At 45.0% G+C, this 17,417-nt stretch overlaps 1 protein-coding gene across 2 annotated transcripts in view; it reads left to right on the top strand.

Moving 5' to 3' along the window:
- BCAR3 (BCAR3 adaptor protein, NSP family member) overlaps nucleotides 1-17,417 on the top strand; it is a 110,030-nt gene that overhangs the window by 32,665 nt on the left and 59,948 nt on the right. For both annotated transcript variants that reach the window (XM_027613011.2, XM_027613005.2), the window contains one exon: nucleotides 2,995-3,034. In XM_027613011.2, the coding sequence (XP_027468812.1) occupies nucleotides 2,995-3,034 (40 nt within the window). The remainder of the gene's footprint in view (nucleotides 1-2,994; nucleotides 3,035-17,417) is intronic.

The raw sequence follows: 17,417 nt of genomic DNA, 5'->3' as shown, positions 1-17,417 counted from the left end.
TTAGAGCTAAATCTGGTGAGCAGAGCAGATCCCGAACAAAATTCTAAAAAGAATTTACTAAAAGAATGACATTCGAGCACCTAAAAAAGGAGAATTAAAATGACAAACCATGACCCTATGGTCTTGGTATTTGGCAAATGTTTTCCCAAAAATGAATGAAATGAAGCTCAAGGAAAATATTTGACAGTGTGTTAGCTGCCAGTGAAAAAGTTCAAGCTTTCAAGTGAAAATTGGAAGTTTGAAAAATATGTAGCCTCCACCATGCGCTTGACACTTCCCGATGCTTAGTGACTTCTGATGAGATCAGCAACGACACTGACAAATGTGATTCTTTTTTTATATTATGATGAAATGTGTCAAAATTTAGAATATCTGCATTACTCTGTGAACCAGTATTTTCCCGGACAGTGGATACAGAATCACACATGGATAAAAGGTCCAATCAGAGTGCAGGAGAGAGATGCTGAAGAGTAAGAAGCGTGGTTCAAGATGCTGCATTACAACTAGCCTTTAAGAAATTATCACTTGTTTAGTTTTGGTGTGGTATCAAAGAAGAATAGCCATAATTACCTGAAGAGTCTAACGAAATACCCCACCCTTTTCCAGTTTCATATCTATGTGAGGATGGACTTTTTTCTAAACCAAGACATAACATACTGAATGCAGAAGTAGATATGAGAGGGACGCCTGGGTGGCTCAGTCGGTTAAGCATCTGCCTTCAGCTCAGGTCATGATCTCGGGGTCCTGGGATGGAGCCCTGCATTGAGGGGAGGGGCCGTGTCCCTGCTCAGCAGGGAGCCTTGCGTCTCCTTCTGCCTCTCCCCTCTGGTCATGCACGTGCACTCTCTCAGATAAATAAATAAAATCTTTAAAAAGAAAGAAGTAGATATGAGAATTCAGCTGTACTTCTAAGCCAGATGTGAAAAAGATTTGCAAAAATGTGAGTGTCACTCTTTTCACTAAATTTTTATTAAGAAAAAATAACTATTCGTAATAAAATTGTTTTATATAAAATATAATGGGTTCCTTTTTAAAACACTAATAAATATTTTGAAAATTTCCGTTTAATTTCTAATATCAGTGATCAGTAGATATAACCCACATGAACAAAAGCTCTTTGGGGTCCTTAGTAATTTAGAGCATAAAGAGATCCTGAGACCAAAAAACATTTGGGAACCACTGATTTCAGCCCCCCATACCCATCCTGTTTATCCATGCATTAATACATGGATTATGAATGTATATAATGTGCATTTTTAAATGTGCCTAAAAATTTTGAAGATGAGAACAGCCTTTCAGTGGTTGTAACATCTTCCTGCCTTCCCAGGGCCAGACCCTGGGGCCAGATGATTAGCCTAAGACTGGATGGCTATACGCCTGAAATGTTAATTCAGTAGAAAACCAGGGGTTCAAGAACTTAAAAGGGAGCACAGCCAAAGTGCTGCCAACCAAGTTTTTCATCACTAGCCGGTGGTTCCACGGATGCAAAGCCTGATGACATCGACACGGTGTCCAGAGCGTGTGGCAGAAGTGGTGACCAGGCACAGGACAGATTCCAGTGCTTTGGGAAAAGATGCCTGATAAACGAACTTGAAGGCAGAGAGTTGTAAGGCTTTGAAAGACTGGTTTACACCCCTCTTTGATGGGAATGCGCCCAGGGACGGTGAGCTTACGCTGTTCTCAGATCCTTTGTCCCTGTGAGGGTCTCATTCCAGAACCTCATCCACTGACATGGAGAGGAGCATCTTGGATGACAGCCTACCCCCGTGCAGGTGCCCCCGTGTACCGCCCTAAATTGACCGTCACACCAAGCCAAGCATGGACTTTGGGGGTTGTATCCATTTCCACAAGACGGTGGTATCCCTGAGCCGTGGGGTTGGGACTCCTTGTGCTCCGGCAGTGACCCTCCCTTATCCCAGGGAGAAGTGCTGCCATCTCTGGGGGTCGAGCCCACCCTTGCAAAGGAAGCGGCCCATTGGGGGGACTTGTGAGACACCCGTTCTTTCTGTAGATACACTAAGACCCTCTCCATGGAGAAGACTATTCTTACAGGCTTTAGAGCCATTCTGTCCTCTCAAAATGATGCCATCTCTGCAGGGATGTGTTGAGTTTTTGAAGTTTAAGTCTCTCAAGGCAGCTCGCTGTCTTTTCACATCCTCTGTTGAGGGGGCACCTCGCTATAACTCTGCAAGCACTGAAAATGGCCGCTCTCACATCTCCCACTCCTCTCCTTTGCCCTAGTCGATTCTCTTCGTTTCTGTAGGGAGTCAGCCTCCTTAGGGCCACCTGCTGCTGTTTAGTTTTAATTGTCTGGTTAATCCCAACGTCATATTATGACAGACATGAGCAGACATTAGATGGGGGAGAGAACAGTACTGGGGCACCAAAGGAAATGAGGATGAACTGCTCTGCTTGACACCAGGGGTGGGGGTTAATCAAGGCAGTGATTTTTAAACAAAGAGGAGGACGTGGTCTAGGAGGAGAGCTAGGTTTACAGACTCCATCTTTTGCCCCCGCGACTGGGTGACCTTGGGCAGCCGCCGGGCCTGCGTGAGCCTCCATCTTCTTCTGTCAAAGAGGGCATAACACAGCTGTCTGGTCCAGAGGACCCCTCATCTGGGCATCCAGTCCTGCTTGACACCCACCTCTATCCTCCTTGCTGTTCTGTGCTTCAGATTTTTAGGCTAATTTTTTTTGCTCAAGTGCATCTAGAATTAGCACATGAACTAGTCTAACATTTGGAGCCTGACTCTGATGAGAAAGCAGGTGGAGCTTCTAGACGGATTATGGTGGTGTCCTACCCCCTACCCCTGCCCCCAGCAGGGATCTGTATCTGTTCTAACTTCCTTATCTGTCTGCCGTGAGGATTGCCTGGGAGGTGGGCCCGTCTTCATAATTTGAATGAAGAGCGTGAACATGACGTTGGATACGTTTTACTCAGCACAAGAATGCGTTGTTCCCAATTGTTCTCATACTTATGTTTTCTCTTTCCAGGGATCAGCATCTTCTGGACCCAACTCTGGAATATGTGAAGGTAGGAAACCAGGATTTAAGGTGGAACTAGGACCCTGTGTAATAGATTTCCCATTTTTAACAGTGTTGCCAAATAATGCTGCAGTCTGGCTTGTGTAGGAAGCTGCTCAGATTGGAACAACCAGGGGGTAATTTGACTCTCTTAGGCCTTCAGTTACTTTTGTAGGGGTCTTATGTCATCCTATTAGAGGTCTACAGTCTTTTTCCTCCTATCTGAAACCCTTGGGGTTAGATGGGTTTTAAAATTCAGAATTGTTTTTGGAAGGTAATATGGTACACATATATAACATCCTCAAAGGGGTCTAGCTAGGGCCAGCACTCCAGACCCAAACTCATTATTTTAGCAGTGAGATGTAAGAATATTCACACAAAGTGGGATAAACAGACTGCATATGATTTTATGTAGCTCAGCTCACGCTTTGCCACCAAAAGAGGTGAGGTTTGTTTTGCTGCCAAATGACTTAAAATTTTTCAGTTTTCAGAGTGTTTTGGCTTTTGGGGATAGTAGATAATGAACTGTGAGCCTGCGTTTATCTTCCGTGGAGGACTGCAGGCTCCCTGAGGTTTTCTGAGTCAGCCTTCCGTTCCGACAGCCACTATCCTGTGTAGTAGCTCATCTAGGACCAGGAACTGTGGTCATATGCTGCTTTCCAGTGGGGCTGACATTCAGTGCTTCTAAATAGTCAATACTCTGAAACAATAATGTCCTTCTGAGCAGAAAGAAAAGATGCTTTTCACCACCACCACCCCTATTTTTGGGGGGTGTATATGTTTGCTTTATTTTATTTTTGAGAACTGAAATCTGGTACCTACTACAGAAGAGAGAACTCTGATTTGTCACACTGTGTTTCTTGGATTTATGACAACATACATCCTTAACTTTTAGGAGAAATCATGGCATGTGTTAAATTTGAAGGTGCTTGTGTCCCAGGAGCCACATTCCATCCTCTTTATTCTAAGGGCAGTGTCGCAGTTTGGGGATATTTAGGCCTGTTGTTTTTTCATGTTTTTTTTTTCTCTCTTTAGACCAGAGGATGGATGATAGAGGAGAAACCTACAGTAGAATCACTGAGTGGCTTGAAGTTGTCGTAGTAAACCTTGTTGGACGGAAGTGGGTATTAGTCGTAGTAAAGCTTGTTGGACGGAAGTGGGTAGTAGTCGTAAAGCTTGTTGGACGGCAGTGGGTAGTAGTCGTCGTAAAGCTTGTTGGACGGCAGTGGGTAGTAGTCGTCGTAAAGCTTGTTGGACGGCAGTGGGTAGTAGTCGTCGTAAAGCTTGTTGGACGGCAGTGGGTAGTAGTCGTCGTAAAGCTTGTTGGACAGCAGTGGGTAGTAGTCGTCGTAAAGCTTGTTGGATGGAAGTGGGTAGTAGTCGTAAAGCTTGTTGGACGGCAGTGGGTAGTAGTCGTCGTAAAGCTTGTTGGATGGAAGTGGGTATTCTTTTTGCCGCCCTCTCATTCCCAGTCTATGTCTGAGCTGTAGTTATCACTGCAGCAAATGTACAGTCCTAAGCCAGCATGGCTGTCATGTCAGAATCACAAGAGAGCTTTATAAATGATGTCTAGGTGCCTCTGGATGCATCTTTTTATGCAGGTTGTACACTGCAAAGCCTTAGGGGGGTGCTATTCACGAAGACTATGATTTGACTTGAGCACGACATAAAAAAATGTGCCCTAGCATCAGGCAGTGTGTAAATCACAGCAGCCCTTTAAAAGCCACCCATGCCATGTTTCCAAAAGTGGCTGTCCCCCGCGGCGGGCTCGCTGCTGGCTCCCGCACTCCAGAAACCTGGTTTTCCTTTCTCACTGTCCAAGCCTTTAAGATAATCCGGTGATGAATTATAAAGCTAAGCATAGATTCTGGAATGATCTGTTTTAGTATTCTTTAAGCTGTTGTGTCGCATTCATGAATGTCGGTCATTCTAAGTTGAGTTGTGTTGGGTAAGAAAAGATACTGGGGTTCTCAGTGGTGTCTGTCTTGCTCGGCAGTTTTTGCCTTCCCCAGCAGTGAGAGGTGATGGGACCGTCCTTGGTGGCTCCAGGGTACTTCTTTCCAAGGACCTGTTGAGGTGTTCTGAAGGTCACTCTTTGCTCCCAGCCTTGTCTCAGTCTAGTTAGGGCTTTATAAATGAACTCTCTGTGCTCCTCTTGGATGCATATACGCATGCATATATATATATATATATATATTTAATTTTATCCTCATTTTGCCCCTGGTTTGGAGGGATGGTTTGGGGATTTCTTGGGCGAATGTGGGGTATTTTCATTTGCTTCTATGGTCACTGAAGCTCTGAAAGCACGTTCATGGAAGCCTTTGACCTCAAGGTCTAAATGGACCCATGTGTCATGCTTCTTGGGCCAGTGCAGGCTCATCCTAGCCTTTCTCAGACTTGGCCACCCTCTCGAGCCTGGCTGACAAGTCCATGTCATGAAGGCCTTGTAAATCGGTGCCAGCTGGTGCCTAGTGATTTGGAGGGTGACAGAAAATAAGGGAGGTGAGATAGTTATAGATAAACTGGGATGCAGTTTGGTGCCCCCTGACTTTGAGCTGTTACTTCCCTCCAAGCCCTTGGTGCACTTAATGCCTCTTGGGCATGTAGAAAAGTAGAGATTCTTTGTAAAATTCATTACATCACGTAGGGTCCCCTTCTGGTATAGTCAGATTATCAGCCTAAAAAACCAAGATGCAAAGGAGCACATTTTTAGGGACCTCATAATGGGGGTAGTCTGATCTCTGATGGAGAGCTCTGGGTCTCTGTCTTGAAGTGCCTTCTCCTTCCCATGGGAGACTTTCTAACCATCCTCGCTTGGTTTTCCCAGTGTCAGGGAGGGAGGGAGAGAGGGAGAGATCGATCTGTCTGTCTGTCTGTCTGTCTATCTATCTATCTATCTATCTATCTATCTATCTATCTATCTGGGACTGGCTTCGCTTCCGTGGGCCTGGGGGAACTGAGGCACTGGGGGTGGGAGGCGCTGGGGCTGTACTATGGTGGCCGAGAGAGCTGGGTAGAGAATGAATCCAAAATTCACTTCTGTCCAGTTTGGATTCTGTGCCCTCCTAACACCGGGTGCAGTTTGTAAGGAAACGCATTAATCCCGCGTGAAAGGGGACAAGTACGGTCAGCGGTTGCTAGGCTACCAGGAGCTCCTCTGCGCGCGGGGTGGGGGGGGGTGTAGTAGTGGAGGGAAATGTGCGCGGGGGGGGGGGGGGGGGGGGGGGGCTGACGGAAGTCCTTTCCCTTTCCGCTGGAGCCTCCCCACAGCACCTAGACCCTACTCGCTGAATTCCATGTTTGGATGTGATAAGAAAGTTAGAGCAGCTCCAAACCGGCCAGAGGATGTTGGAATCTCATTCACCACTGTGTCTCTTTAATTCTGACTGTTAGGGGAGTTTTGTTTTTTCTTTTTCTACTTTTGCCTTATTTTTCGAGCCCTCACTTCTCCCTACTCCCCACCCCACCACAGTAGCTCAAAACATGATCATCTTGAAATTCTGATTTTAACTGTTCTGTGTAATCATGAGGTCCTTTTCTGTAATGAAATACCATTGATTGTCTTTTTCACTGCACCCGAAAGAAACCACTTCTTCCAGGTTGGAAAGCGGAAACGTCCACAGCGGCTCCACCTTCCTTTAATCATTTGTGACTTTGCTTAGTGGTGTACAGCGCTGGAATTTTCCTCTGTGTACCTAGCATACCTTACTGGAGATAAAAACTTTTTTTTTTTTTAACAGAGGAAATAGTTTTTGGAGGAGATAGCCCTAGGCAAAATTGTGAGGAAGGCTTTATTTTCTGGGCTCTTTTACTTGCTCGCTGCCCCATTCGGTTCTTGCCATATTTTTACCCCCATTACAATGTATTTACTCAGTGTTGTTTCTTAGACCTATGTGAGGTAACTGCTTAGAACATTTGATAAAATAATTGTACTAAAATGTGAATGGGTGATAATAGCTCAGTGTGTTAACCTTTCCAGATGGCATTCCAGTAGCACACTCCAAGTTACACAGCCCTGAAGAACCCTCAGGGAGGGGAGCCCAGCCCACTCTCTGTGACTGTGGACTTACCACCTTCTTTCTGTGGGTCCCATCTTCTCACAATTAGAACATCAGGGGATGGGTCAGTGTCCTTTGAACATTTTTAGTATTCTCTATACCTGTGATAGGCTGGAGGGGAAAGTTTTTTTAGCAGGCGGGAAGGGGTTCTTAATCTATCAGTCTTGATCATCTGTCGCTATGAGCAGAAGTGACATATTGGTTGGAACATGTGTCTCAGACATTAAGACCAAGGATGTGAGAGCTGATAACTGCCCGTCCATCATATTACCTCAAAAAACTGGGCATGTACCTCAACACTCCTACATGTGCTCTTACCATCCATTATGCTTTCACTTTTGTAACCCCTTCTTGAACCTATGAAACCTACTTTCATTTTCACTCATTATCATTCTTTTCACTCTTTTCCTGGGGCTACTTTTTTAAGTTTCCAGACTTGCCCCCCCATACACTAAATTTTATAAACTTATATTATTTCTCGTCCTTTCCCCCTTTAGACCTATCTTCCTTGTAGACTGAAGATTATTTCTAGCTTCTTCACATACGAGCCTTACAGTCATTTTAATAAAGCATCTCTTTCTGGGAATGGTTTAAAAATATATTTTTTTAGGGGAGGTGGTGATTGGGGCAGAGCTGGGTAATTTTTCTTTTAAAAGAAGTGTTTATTATAGATTTTGCATTTTTAAATGCCCTTAAAGAAAGATAAATTGGAAAATAAAGACAAGTAGAAAAGGAAATCGGGATGACTGTTTTTCAAATTAGCCAAGATGTAGGCAAGCCCCTTTCCACGGCCAGGCTGTAAACAGCACCATGCCCGCCTGTGGACAAAGGCCTGCTCTCCAGGCGACCGCAGTTAGCAAGTGTCAAGACGGAATGCAGCCTTTTGTGTCTGGCTAGCCTCCTAGTGAACAAATATCCTTTCTTTTATAGGCAGCCTGGGTGGATTCTTGCTAGAACCACTTGTGAGCTTTTATGAAATGATTTGCAGTTTCTGAGCTCCTTCGCAGGCTGGGAAAGGAACAGGACTGAGGCATTATCCTGAGTGGGGACCTGCACCTCCTTCCCCCACCTCCCTCGCCTCAGCCCCCTCCCCCCCACCCCCATTGCGCAGGAGCAGCTCCGGAGCCCAAGTGCCTTGGCAATCAGTCCTTTATGGGGTTAATGCACTGAAATGCTCTTTCTGAGAGGGCCTTGCAGATATGACAGGCTGCCCCAGGCTCAGATCTCAGCAAGGCCTCTTCCTGCGGCCAGGCTGGGGCTACATTAGGTCACCCAGCAGATTAAAAGAGGAGTAATTATGCGAATTCCAGCGCCAAGAATAAGCGGGCCTGCCATTGGGGAGCTCCTGGGAGAGGGGCCTGGGAGGCTGCAGCTCTGCTTTGTGCTCAAGATGGCTGCAGCCATGGCCACGGTTAAATAGCTGCCTTTGACGAACGTCTTTTCTTCCAGCAGGGGAAACAGGCCAGTCTGCTCTGAATTAGCCAGCTAACAAAGTCATGAAAGGGACTTACAAAAACAATGGCACGCTGTACATTCCGTGCGATTTTAGCAAGTTATATGAACCAAATAACGGCCCGATTGGCTGGCTCTGCAGGTTTTTGCCTGAGTGTGCACATCCGCAGAGCCAGCATCGTGCCCTGTGGGACCAGAAGATCAAATGCTGCCCGTGGTGAATGTGAAACAGCCCCAGGGCTCACATTCAGAGGAGCCGGAGAGAGCGCCTGCCTGTCCAACTTCTCCCACTCCACCCCGAAAACGTTCTCTGTAAATCTTCTTGGGAGGTTTAATGTTACTACAATTTAAAAACAATTTGCTGAGGCAGGGTGGCAAGACAGAAGACTAGGGATGGAGGACAGTCCCTCATTCAGTGGAACCCTTTCCCGCAGGGGCTTTCAAAATGTGGGCATTTACAAGTGAAATCTTGTCATGAAAATGTATGTTCATTTCAAAATCTATATGTGAATGTTGATGGTGACGTTATTTATAATTGATAAAAACCGGGAACAGTTCAGATGTCCTTCAACTGGTGAATGGAGAAACTGTAGCGCACCGTACAATGGCGTGATAGCCTAGAAAGGAATGGACTGTGGGATGTGTATAAAAACTTATTAGTGACAGAAAACAGATCAGTAGTTGAAAAGGGGTAGGGAAGAGGTCCACCTCAAAAGGAAACAAAAGAACTTTTAGAATGATAGAAATACCTTGACTGTGGTTGCTTCCAAGCTCACAGGACAGTCCTCAAAAGGGTGACTCTTAATGTATGTAAATTATACCTCAGTGAGCCTGACTTTTAAAAAGCAAACTAAAACCTTATCATATTTTAGCCCTTAAGTGCTGCCACCCCCATAGGGGAAATGTTTGGTTTTGAGACAGGCCACCTCAGACTGCTGATCACACGGAGAAAGTGCTGAGCTTGTGGATATTTTGCAGCCCTGGCTCATTCAACAGATAGTTTGGAGCATATACCATGTGTTAGTAATTGCTCAGTGGAGCGAGGGATGGGAGCCAAGTGTTATCAAGAGCCTAACCTTAGATAGTGGCAGTGGGCATGGAAAGTCAGGGCAGGGGCTGGAGGCCCTTTAGAGAATTAAGAGCTATTTTATTAGGTGAGTTGACGGCTCCATGTGGACTTAACTGGAGGAGGTGAGGGAGAGGAAGCTGGGGGAATTCCAGAGTTCACAAGAGTGTCTGGCATCTTGCCAGAAGCCAGTGAATATTTTAAGGGAGGACAGGAAACTTCCAGTTGGAGACCTTATTACCACAGTGACATTATGTTAATTGATGAGCATTTGGGGATATCATTAGACTGGGAGGATCAGCAAACTACAGCTGGAGGAGACCAAATCTGGCCTACCGCCTGTTACGGTACGGCACAAGCTAAAAATGGATTTTACAATTTAAGTTGTTTTTTTTTTTTATCAAAAGAATGTGAAAATTGTAAAAATTCAGATTTCAACATAGAGAAAGCTTTACTGAAACACAGCCACACCCATTCATTTACATATTGCTGCTTTCTCACCATTACCGTGGAGCTGAGTAGATAGGACAGAATGGGCAGCAAAGCCTGATGTATTTACTGTCTGGCCCTTTACAGAAAAGAGATTTGCGGACCCCAGATCTAGACTATATACATATACACTCTCCCTGTTTTACCTCCCAGTAATGCGTAGCGGGCTTTCAGCAAAAATTTTCATGCCAACACTTCATGGTGCTACCTTGCATCACTGACGTCACTTTCATCTTGCCTGATGACACAGCAGTGAGTCCTTGTGCAGGTTGTGAGACCTTGCACAATCACAGAGATGATGCTGTGGCGGCACTGCACGATTTGGACACATCTCAGCAGCTCGTGGGGTGGACCTGTCTGCTGTGAGCAGCGGCTCCCCACTGGGCCTGTCACATCTGCCATCTTCAGTTCTGCTGGCTGAAAGGCATGTGGGGACAGCACAGGTGCTTGAATCGTGACTGTTCTTGCCTGGGGCTTGTCTGGATAATGTCCTCAGGCCAGATTGCTCTGCCAGTGCAGCTTGAGATGGGTTCTCTCGGTGTCCCAAGTCAGAAGTCAATTCGCCCTGGGCCTCCTGAACGTGATGGTTTGACCCAAGGTCAAACCCTGGAGCTGCCCTCTAGAGGTGCTCCAAGGAGCCTTGTCTGGCCTGTGAGTGGGATAAGGCTAGATTCCTATTTGTATTCTATGCTGCAGCCTTCATCCTCGACTGAAAGTAGAAGGACACCTCTGAGATCCCAAGCAATGGCAGGTGGAGAGGTGACAAAGAGACTGGAAAACGAACATGCAAGCAGGAATTCAAGCTATGGCGTCAGACTAGACTCCATGTTATAATTGGACCTTAGAACCCTTTGTGTGTGGCCGGCCTGTCTACTCCTAACCTCATCTATTACCATCTGCCTTAGTCACTGTTCCCCGCCCCCCCCCCCCCTTGCTGGCTTTTCCTACTGCCCTGGCATGGAAGTTTCTTTTGAAGTTGAGTGGTTTAAAGTGAGTGGAATTGTGTTCCCCCAAAAGACATAGCGAAGTACTAACCCCCTACTACCTAAATGTGGCCTTATTTGGAAATAAGATCTTTGCAGATATGATCACACTAGGATTAGATCACACTGGATTAGGGTGGGCCTTAATCCAATGCCTGGTGTTCTTAGAAGAGAGAAAGTTGTGCACAGAGACACTGACACTCAGGGAGAATGCCATGCGACTGCAGAGGCAGAGATTGGGTTGATGTGTGCACAAGCCAACACCACCAAGGATTACAGCCATCACGAGCTAGGAGGAGGCAAGAAAGGGTGGTCCCCTGGAGTTTTCAGGGAGAATGTAGCCCTTGCTGACACCCTGATTTTGGACACCAAGCCTCCAGAACTGAGAGAATACATTTCTATTTTCAAGCCCCCAAATCCGTGGTACTTTGTTAGAGCAGCCTCATAAGTAACACAGACACAAAGCTCTAACTTAGCCATTTCTCGGTTGGGTGACTTCAGGCAAGTTTCCAACATTTTCTGGCACTCAGTTTCCTTAACACTAGATGGGAGAATGTAGGAATTGAATTAGTTGATACATGTAAAGTTGTTAGCACAGTGCCTGACATGTAGATAGCACTCAGTAAATACTCATGTAGTAACTATCACCCTAGTTCTTTGTGTGGCTGGTCCTTCTTGACTCAGATGTCATTGCTTCAGAGGGACCTTCCCTGACCCCCCCTGCTAAGAGCTGCCTCACCAAGTCACACTATTTCATTACTCTGTGTATCATCCTTATAGCACTTGTCCCAAATTCTATTTGTTTATTTAAAAAACAAACAAACAAACAAAAAACCCCAAAACCTCTTCTCGTTAGAATGTGAGTTCTGAGGGCAAGGACCTTTTCTTGTCTTCTTAATGTTTAGTGACTGCCTGGCTGACTGATGACCATGTAAAACCAGATGCAAAGGGCATTTAAATTGAAGGAAGAAAGAATGAGGTTTTTCTAAAGATCTTGAAGTTTCCCAAAGCAGGTAACACTCCCATCTCTAAAAATTTTCCAGAAATTCCTCAGTGATTTTATTTAAGGAAAGCAGGGAAGTTCCTATAACTAACCTCAGTCTACCTTCTCTTGCCAACCTGGTATAGGACAAACACGGTGGGGTCACTGTTATCACCTTAAATACTCACACATTTAGGCAGAGGTATATATACTTTGTAAAGGTGTAGTTCTGACAGCCTCTGGCTCAGACCTGTTAGTTCCTCAGGAGATCTTGTCATCAGCTACACGATCCCAGTAACTCTTCAGCTCCCAATTGGGAGGCCAGGCTTGTTAGCATTGGACTCGTTTGCTGTTAAATTCTGCCCTCTAGGGGTAATAAAAATGTCATACTAGTGCAGCATTTGGCTACAGTTACGTCTAATTATTCTGGGAGCTTTCGATATTAAATTATTAACATATTCACAACCTCAGAACCAAGGGCTGTGTTTAAAGTATATTTTATATGGTTTTTGTTGGCTTTATAGAATACAGATTAAAATCATTAAGGCATTTTATTAATAGAGTGAATTGTCTTACATTCTTGGGAAAAAAAGGCTCTAAGATGCTGTGAGACGGTATGTAGATTTTGTGCGAGAGGGGTTGGCATGGATCTGAAGTTTAACCTGTGGTAACCAAGAAGTCTCCTTGGAAAAAGTTATATGTGAATTGCAATTTGACAGCTGAAAAAAAAAATGTCCAGAAGGAAGCGGGTATTAGGTGAAGCAGAAAACAGATTATCGGCATGTTAGAGATTAATGGGGAAGACCCTGAGCCTATGGGGTCGTGTGTACCCAGGCGGAGTGGGATAAGAGTTCACTTCTTCCACCAAGGAACAGCCATGAGGCCAGAGGGGCTGGAAAGGCAAGTGTGAACTTGAGCAAGAGAGAGTAGCAGAAGCTGATGTGAGACAGTGATGAGGGGGACACGGCAGATTGCATGGGTCCCATATGTAACTTTTGTGGAGTGAGGTGGGGAGCCATGTAGGGATGGCATTGGCTTCTGTGTTGCTAGCAGACTTTGGGGGGCAAAGGCGGGAACAGGAAGAGAGGAGTTGGGAGGCCGCGGGGACTATCCAGGTGAGTCAGGGTAGTTTGGACCTGTGACTGCAGAGGAGGTGGTAAAGAAGGGACATTCTGGTCTCATATGAAGGCAGGGTCTTTAGGATTTCCTGCTGGATTGGCTGTGCGTGGGAGCACAGCGGAGCGAAGCACCATACTGAAAAGGGGTGCCTGGGTGGCCCAATCAGTTAAGCAGCCCACTTTTTTTTTTAACATTTTTATTTTTATTTTTTAAGACTTTATTTATTTATTTGAGAGAGAGAGAATGAGAGATAGCACAAGAGGGAAGAGGGTCAGAGGGAGAAACAGACTCCCCGCTGAGCCGGGAGCCCGATGTGGGACTCGATCCCGGGACTCCAGGATCATGACCTGAGCCGAAGGCAGTCGCTTAACCAACTGAGCCACCCAGGCGCCCAAGCAGCCCACTTTTGTTTTTGGCTCAGGTCATGATCTCCTGGTCGTGGGATGGAACCTGGCTTTGGGCTCAGGGGGGCGTCTGCTTGAGATTCTCCCTCTGCCCCTACCTGCCCCGTGCTGTCTGTGTGTGTCTCTCTCAAGTAAATAAATAAATCTTTAAAAAATACTGGAGAGATGGCATTGCCTGCAACTCAGACAGCTTGGTGCACATTTGTGAGAATTTCTGTAAGAGACAAACTGGGAGTAGCATGATTGAGTGTTGAGTAGTAAGTCAAAATTAATTTCCTGGCAACTAGGGAGTTTTTGTTCACATTTCTCTCAGTTTCCAAATTTTCTCTATAAGTGTTAGTGTTTTTATAGTAGAGTTATTTATTAAAATAAAAATAGCCCTCTGTTAGTCTACTTCATAAATATGCTAAAAACTTGAGCTTCAATCAAAATTATGTAAAATGAGTAGCTCAAGTGTATTAGAGCCAAAGTTCTTAAACTAAGCTCAGGACCCCTTTTCACTCTTAAAAATTATTGAGACACCAAAGAGTTTTAGTTATGTGAGTTTTAACTATTGGCTTATTGTATTAGAAATTAAAATATAGGAGTTTTTTAATATTTAGTTAACTCATTTAAAAATAACTACTTATTTTTGTAAAAAATAATCATTTTCCAAAACAAAATTTAATGAGAATGGCATTGTACATTTTTGCAAATCTCTTTAGTGTCTGGTCTCCTAGAACACACTCATGTGTGATTTTGTACCACCATGCATTGGGCATTTGAGAAATACTGGTTTTCTGATTGTGCAGATATTCAAAATGTTAACATATTTCATTATACAATATTAAAAACTCACTTTTGTTTATTATCACCACTTATCAGAAAAATTACTAAAGTATCGGGAAGCTGTCAAGCTCATGGTCATGAATACAAGTTTCCCCAAATTCTGATTTTTCAATTGAATGCTCAGGTTTCATCCCTGGCAACAAATACTGTCCATTGTTCTGGAAGTGACAGGCTCACTTTGTTCCTTTTTTAGAAAATGCCTGCCAGATAAATACCCACATCTGAATAACCACAGTTTGTCAGACATTCTTTGAAGTAGAAATGGTGTTCCATGAAAAAAGCAGCTAGTTGAGCACACAGTCGCTTTCCCTCAAGACAACGTTGTACTTGGGTCTGCTGGAGAAGGGCCACGTGTGCGCTCCAGATGTGGCCGCAAGGGTCCAACTATGATTTAAAGCAGGTAATTCTTACTGCGTCGTCAAGGATTTCTTCAGCGAAACCGGTGATTTTTTAGAGAAATACTTAATTGTGTTTTCAATATTTAAAACATAATGTTTTTCTAAAAAATGGTAGTTAAGAAATACAGTGACCCCTTATCCAGTGTGGTGCCTCTCCCTTGCTTTGTGCTAAGGTCCTAGCAGTGTGACCCATCATTGCTTTCACCTTATTGGCGGAAATGTCAACCCAGTGAAAAAGGCAAAAAAGTCTCAGTATTTTTTTTTTAAGATTTTATTTATTTACTTGTCAGAGAGAGCACAAGCAGGGAGAGTGGCAGGCAGAGGGAGAAGAGCAGGGGGCCTGATGTAGGACTCAATTCCAGGACCCTGGGATCATGACCTGAGCCGAAGGCAGATGCTAAACCGATTGAGCCACCCAGGCGCCCCAGAACATCTCAGTATTGTTATGAAAATAGTTTTGGCCTTATGGACTCCCCAAAAGGCCCCTGCAGGCCCATAGGCTGCACTTTGAACATCACTGTCCGAGAGGGTCTCCTGCTACTTAAGAGCTGTTATAAAGCCACAGAAACACTTAGAACAGGAATCATCATGTCCTGTTGATCTAAATCCATATTTTTTCTCTAGCTAAGTGGGTTTTTTAAAAAATAATAACACTTACATTTAAAAATAGTGATTATTAAGACAGAAGAGACATTAAATTTTCATTTAAAAATGAGAAAAGATTGAGAATCTATCCTAGAAATAAGAGCCTATTCTTTACAATTGAGTGGGTTGTGAGGCCTCAGTAAATACTCTGTTTCCTATGATCGAGTTGCTCATTATACACTGTGAGGAGCTGGTCCAGAAACAGTTGCTGTTCTGCTCTGTTTGCTTTATATTAAAACCGTGAAAACCCAAAGCTTGGTGAGGCCAAGGTCTGGTTTATGGCGGAGATGCTCAGCTTGGATGTGAAAGTGCAGTTAAGGGATAAATTTACTTGAGGCAGACTGAATATGAACATTCTCCTGGTCCTCAAGCTTTTATTAATTGCTGCCACATTTGCCCATTCTGTGCTCCCAGTGTGGATTAGCTGGCCAAGCTCCATCCGTCCTTTATGTCAGTGAAGATAAGGATGTGTCAGACCCTGGGAACAAGAACATGCTGTTTGGCCCTGCGAGGCAATTTCCTTTTGAGTCCCAGCTCTCTCCAGATGGCATCTAATTGTTTCTTGAATGACCTCAGTGTCCAGGCTTCAGGAACCTGGTCTGAGAGGGCATTTCACATATTTATTAGCCCGTGGATGAGAACTTAACTACATAAAGCCCCCATTCACACTCTCAAAAGAGCGTTTTGTTCAGAAGCAATGATGAAGCTGATGGACTATTTCCTGTGACCACCAGGATCCAGTTGGATTCTCATTTTTTCCCAGGACCAGGTGGGTGTTTTTCTGAAGCATCTGAGTCCATCATGGCCAACTGAGTCCATCGTGGCCCAGTCTCCTCTCCTCTGTCTTCTCCGGGTCTTTGCTGGACAAGCCAGGGCAGGACAGGGCTGCACCCTCTTACCTCCTGGTTTGCAGAGCATTCAAGGATTGCTTGTGCAGGTGGTAGGAGTTGGGAGTCATGTGTTCTGGGAGCCTCTCTCCATTTGGGAATCCAAGTAGCTCACAGTGGAGAGTGGAGTGCTTTTGAGGGGCTGAAGAAGGGACCAATCCTAATCCAGCTGTAGGGATGGCAAGCCTGGTTCAGCCGATGAGGATCATAATCATCGTGTGGCAAGTCATGTCTTAGGCCTCTGTAGTTCTGAACTATTTGGGGGGGGGGGTCCTATCTCTTTGCAATGGGAATGAATAAGAACTGTGTCTAGAAATATGCATCTGTGCTTCTTGTGCATCTTCTTTCCAAGGTATTTATGGGCCCAGATGGACAATCCCTGTGCTTTCTCCAAACATTCTCTGGCCCCTATCCTGTTCAGGCACTGGCCCCAATCCTTCTGGGCATTGGAGTGTTGACAATGAATAAGACAATAAGTCCTGAAGCAAACAGACAAGGACACGGGTCACTTTAATGAGAGCTTCAGTGTGGGAGCAGGGGCCTTCACTGGGGTAAATAAAGCAATAGCAGTAGGTGAAGGAAGCCTCGTAGGGCCACACAGACCGAGAACCAGGGCTCCAGGGCTCCGAGGCTCCTTCTGGGCCGTGTTCACCAAAGGACTACATAAGGAGTAAATTTGGGAAGATTTGAATATATTTGGGGGATAATGCAAATTTCCCTTTCTTTGACCTACAAAGAATCATGAGAGTTGCCCTCCCAGGTAATCAGTTGTCACTGGTAAAGTCCATCTGACCCTAATAAGGTACTGTCTCAGTACCTCTGGGTTAGGTCCTCTGTCTTTCCACAAAACACAATAGCCTTTGGAAATGTCCTCCAGGAACTTAAGAGGGTGCTGTTGCTGCATGAGCAGGGTTGAATGAGCCATTTGTTAGTGGTTTCCCCTAGCCTGGGAGGAGTGCTGGGTGTGGGAGCAAAACTCACACCTACATTCAGTGGCACAAGACATTCCAACTCCATGAATCCCTCTCCCTTTTCCTGGAGGCAAATTCATGTCTGCTTCTTCCTTGAGAACTCAAGGCAAC

The sequence above is a fragment of the Zalophus californianus genome, chromosome 4 (genome assembly GCF_009762305.2).
Source record: "Zalophus californianus isolate mZalCal1 chromosome 4, mZalCal1.pri.v2, whole genome shotgun sequence".
In the NCBI taxonomy this organism is placed as follows: domain Eukaryota; kingdom Metazoa; phylum Chordata; class Mammalia; order Carnivora; family Otariidae; genus Zalophus; species Zalophus californianus.
Note: the sequence above shows the minus strand (reverse complement) of the source record. Positions and strands in the feature narration are given on the sequence as shown.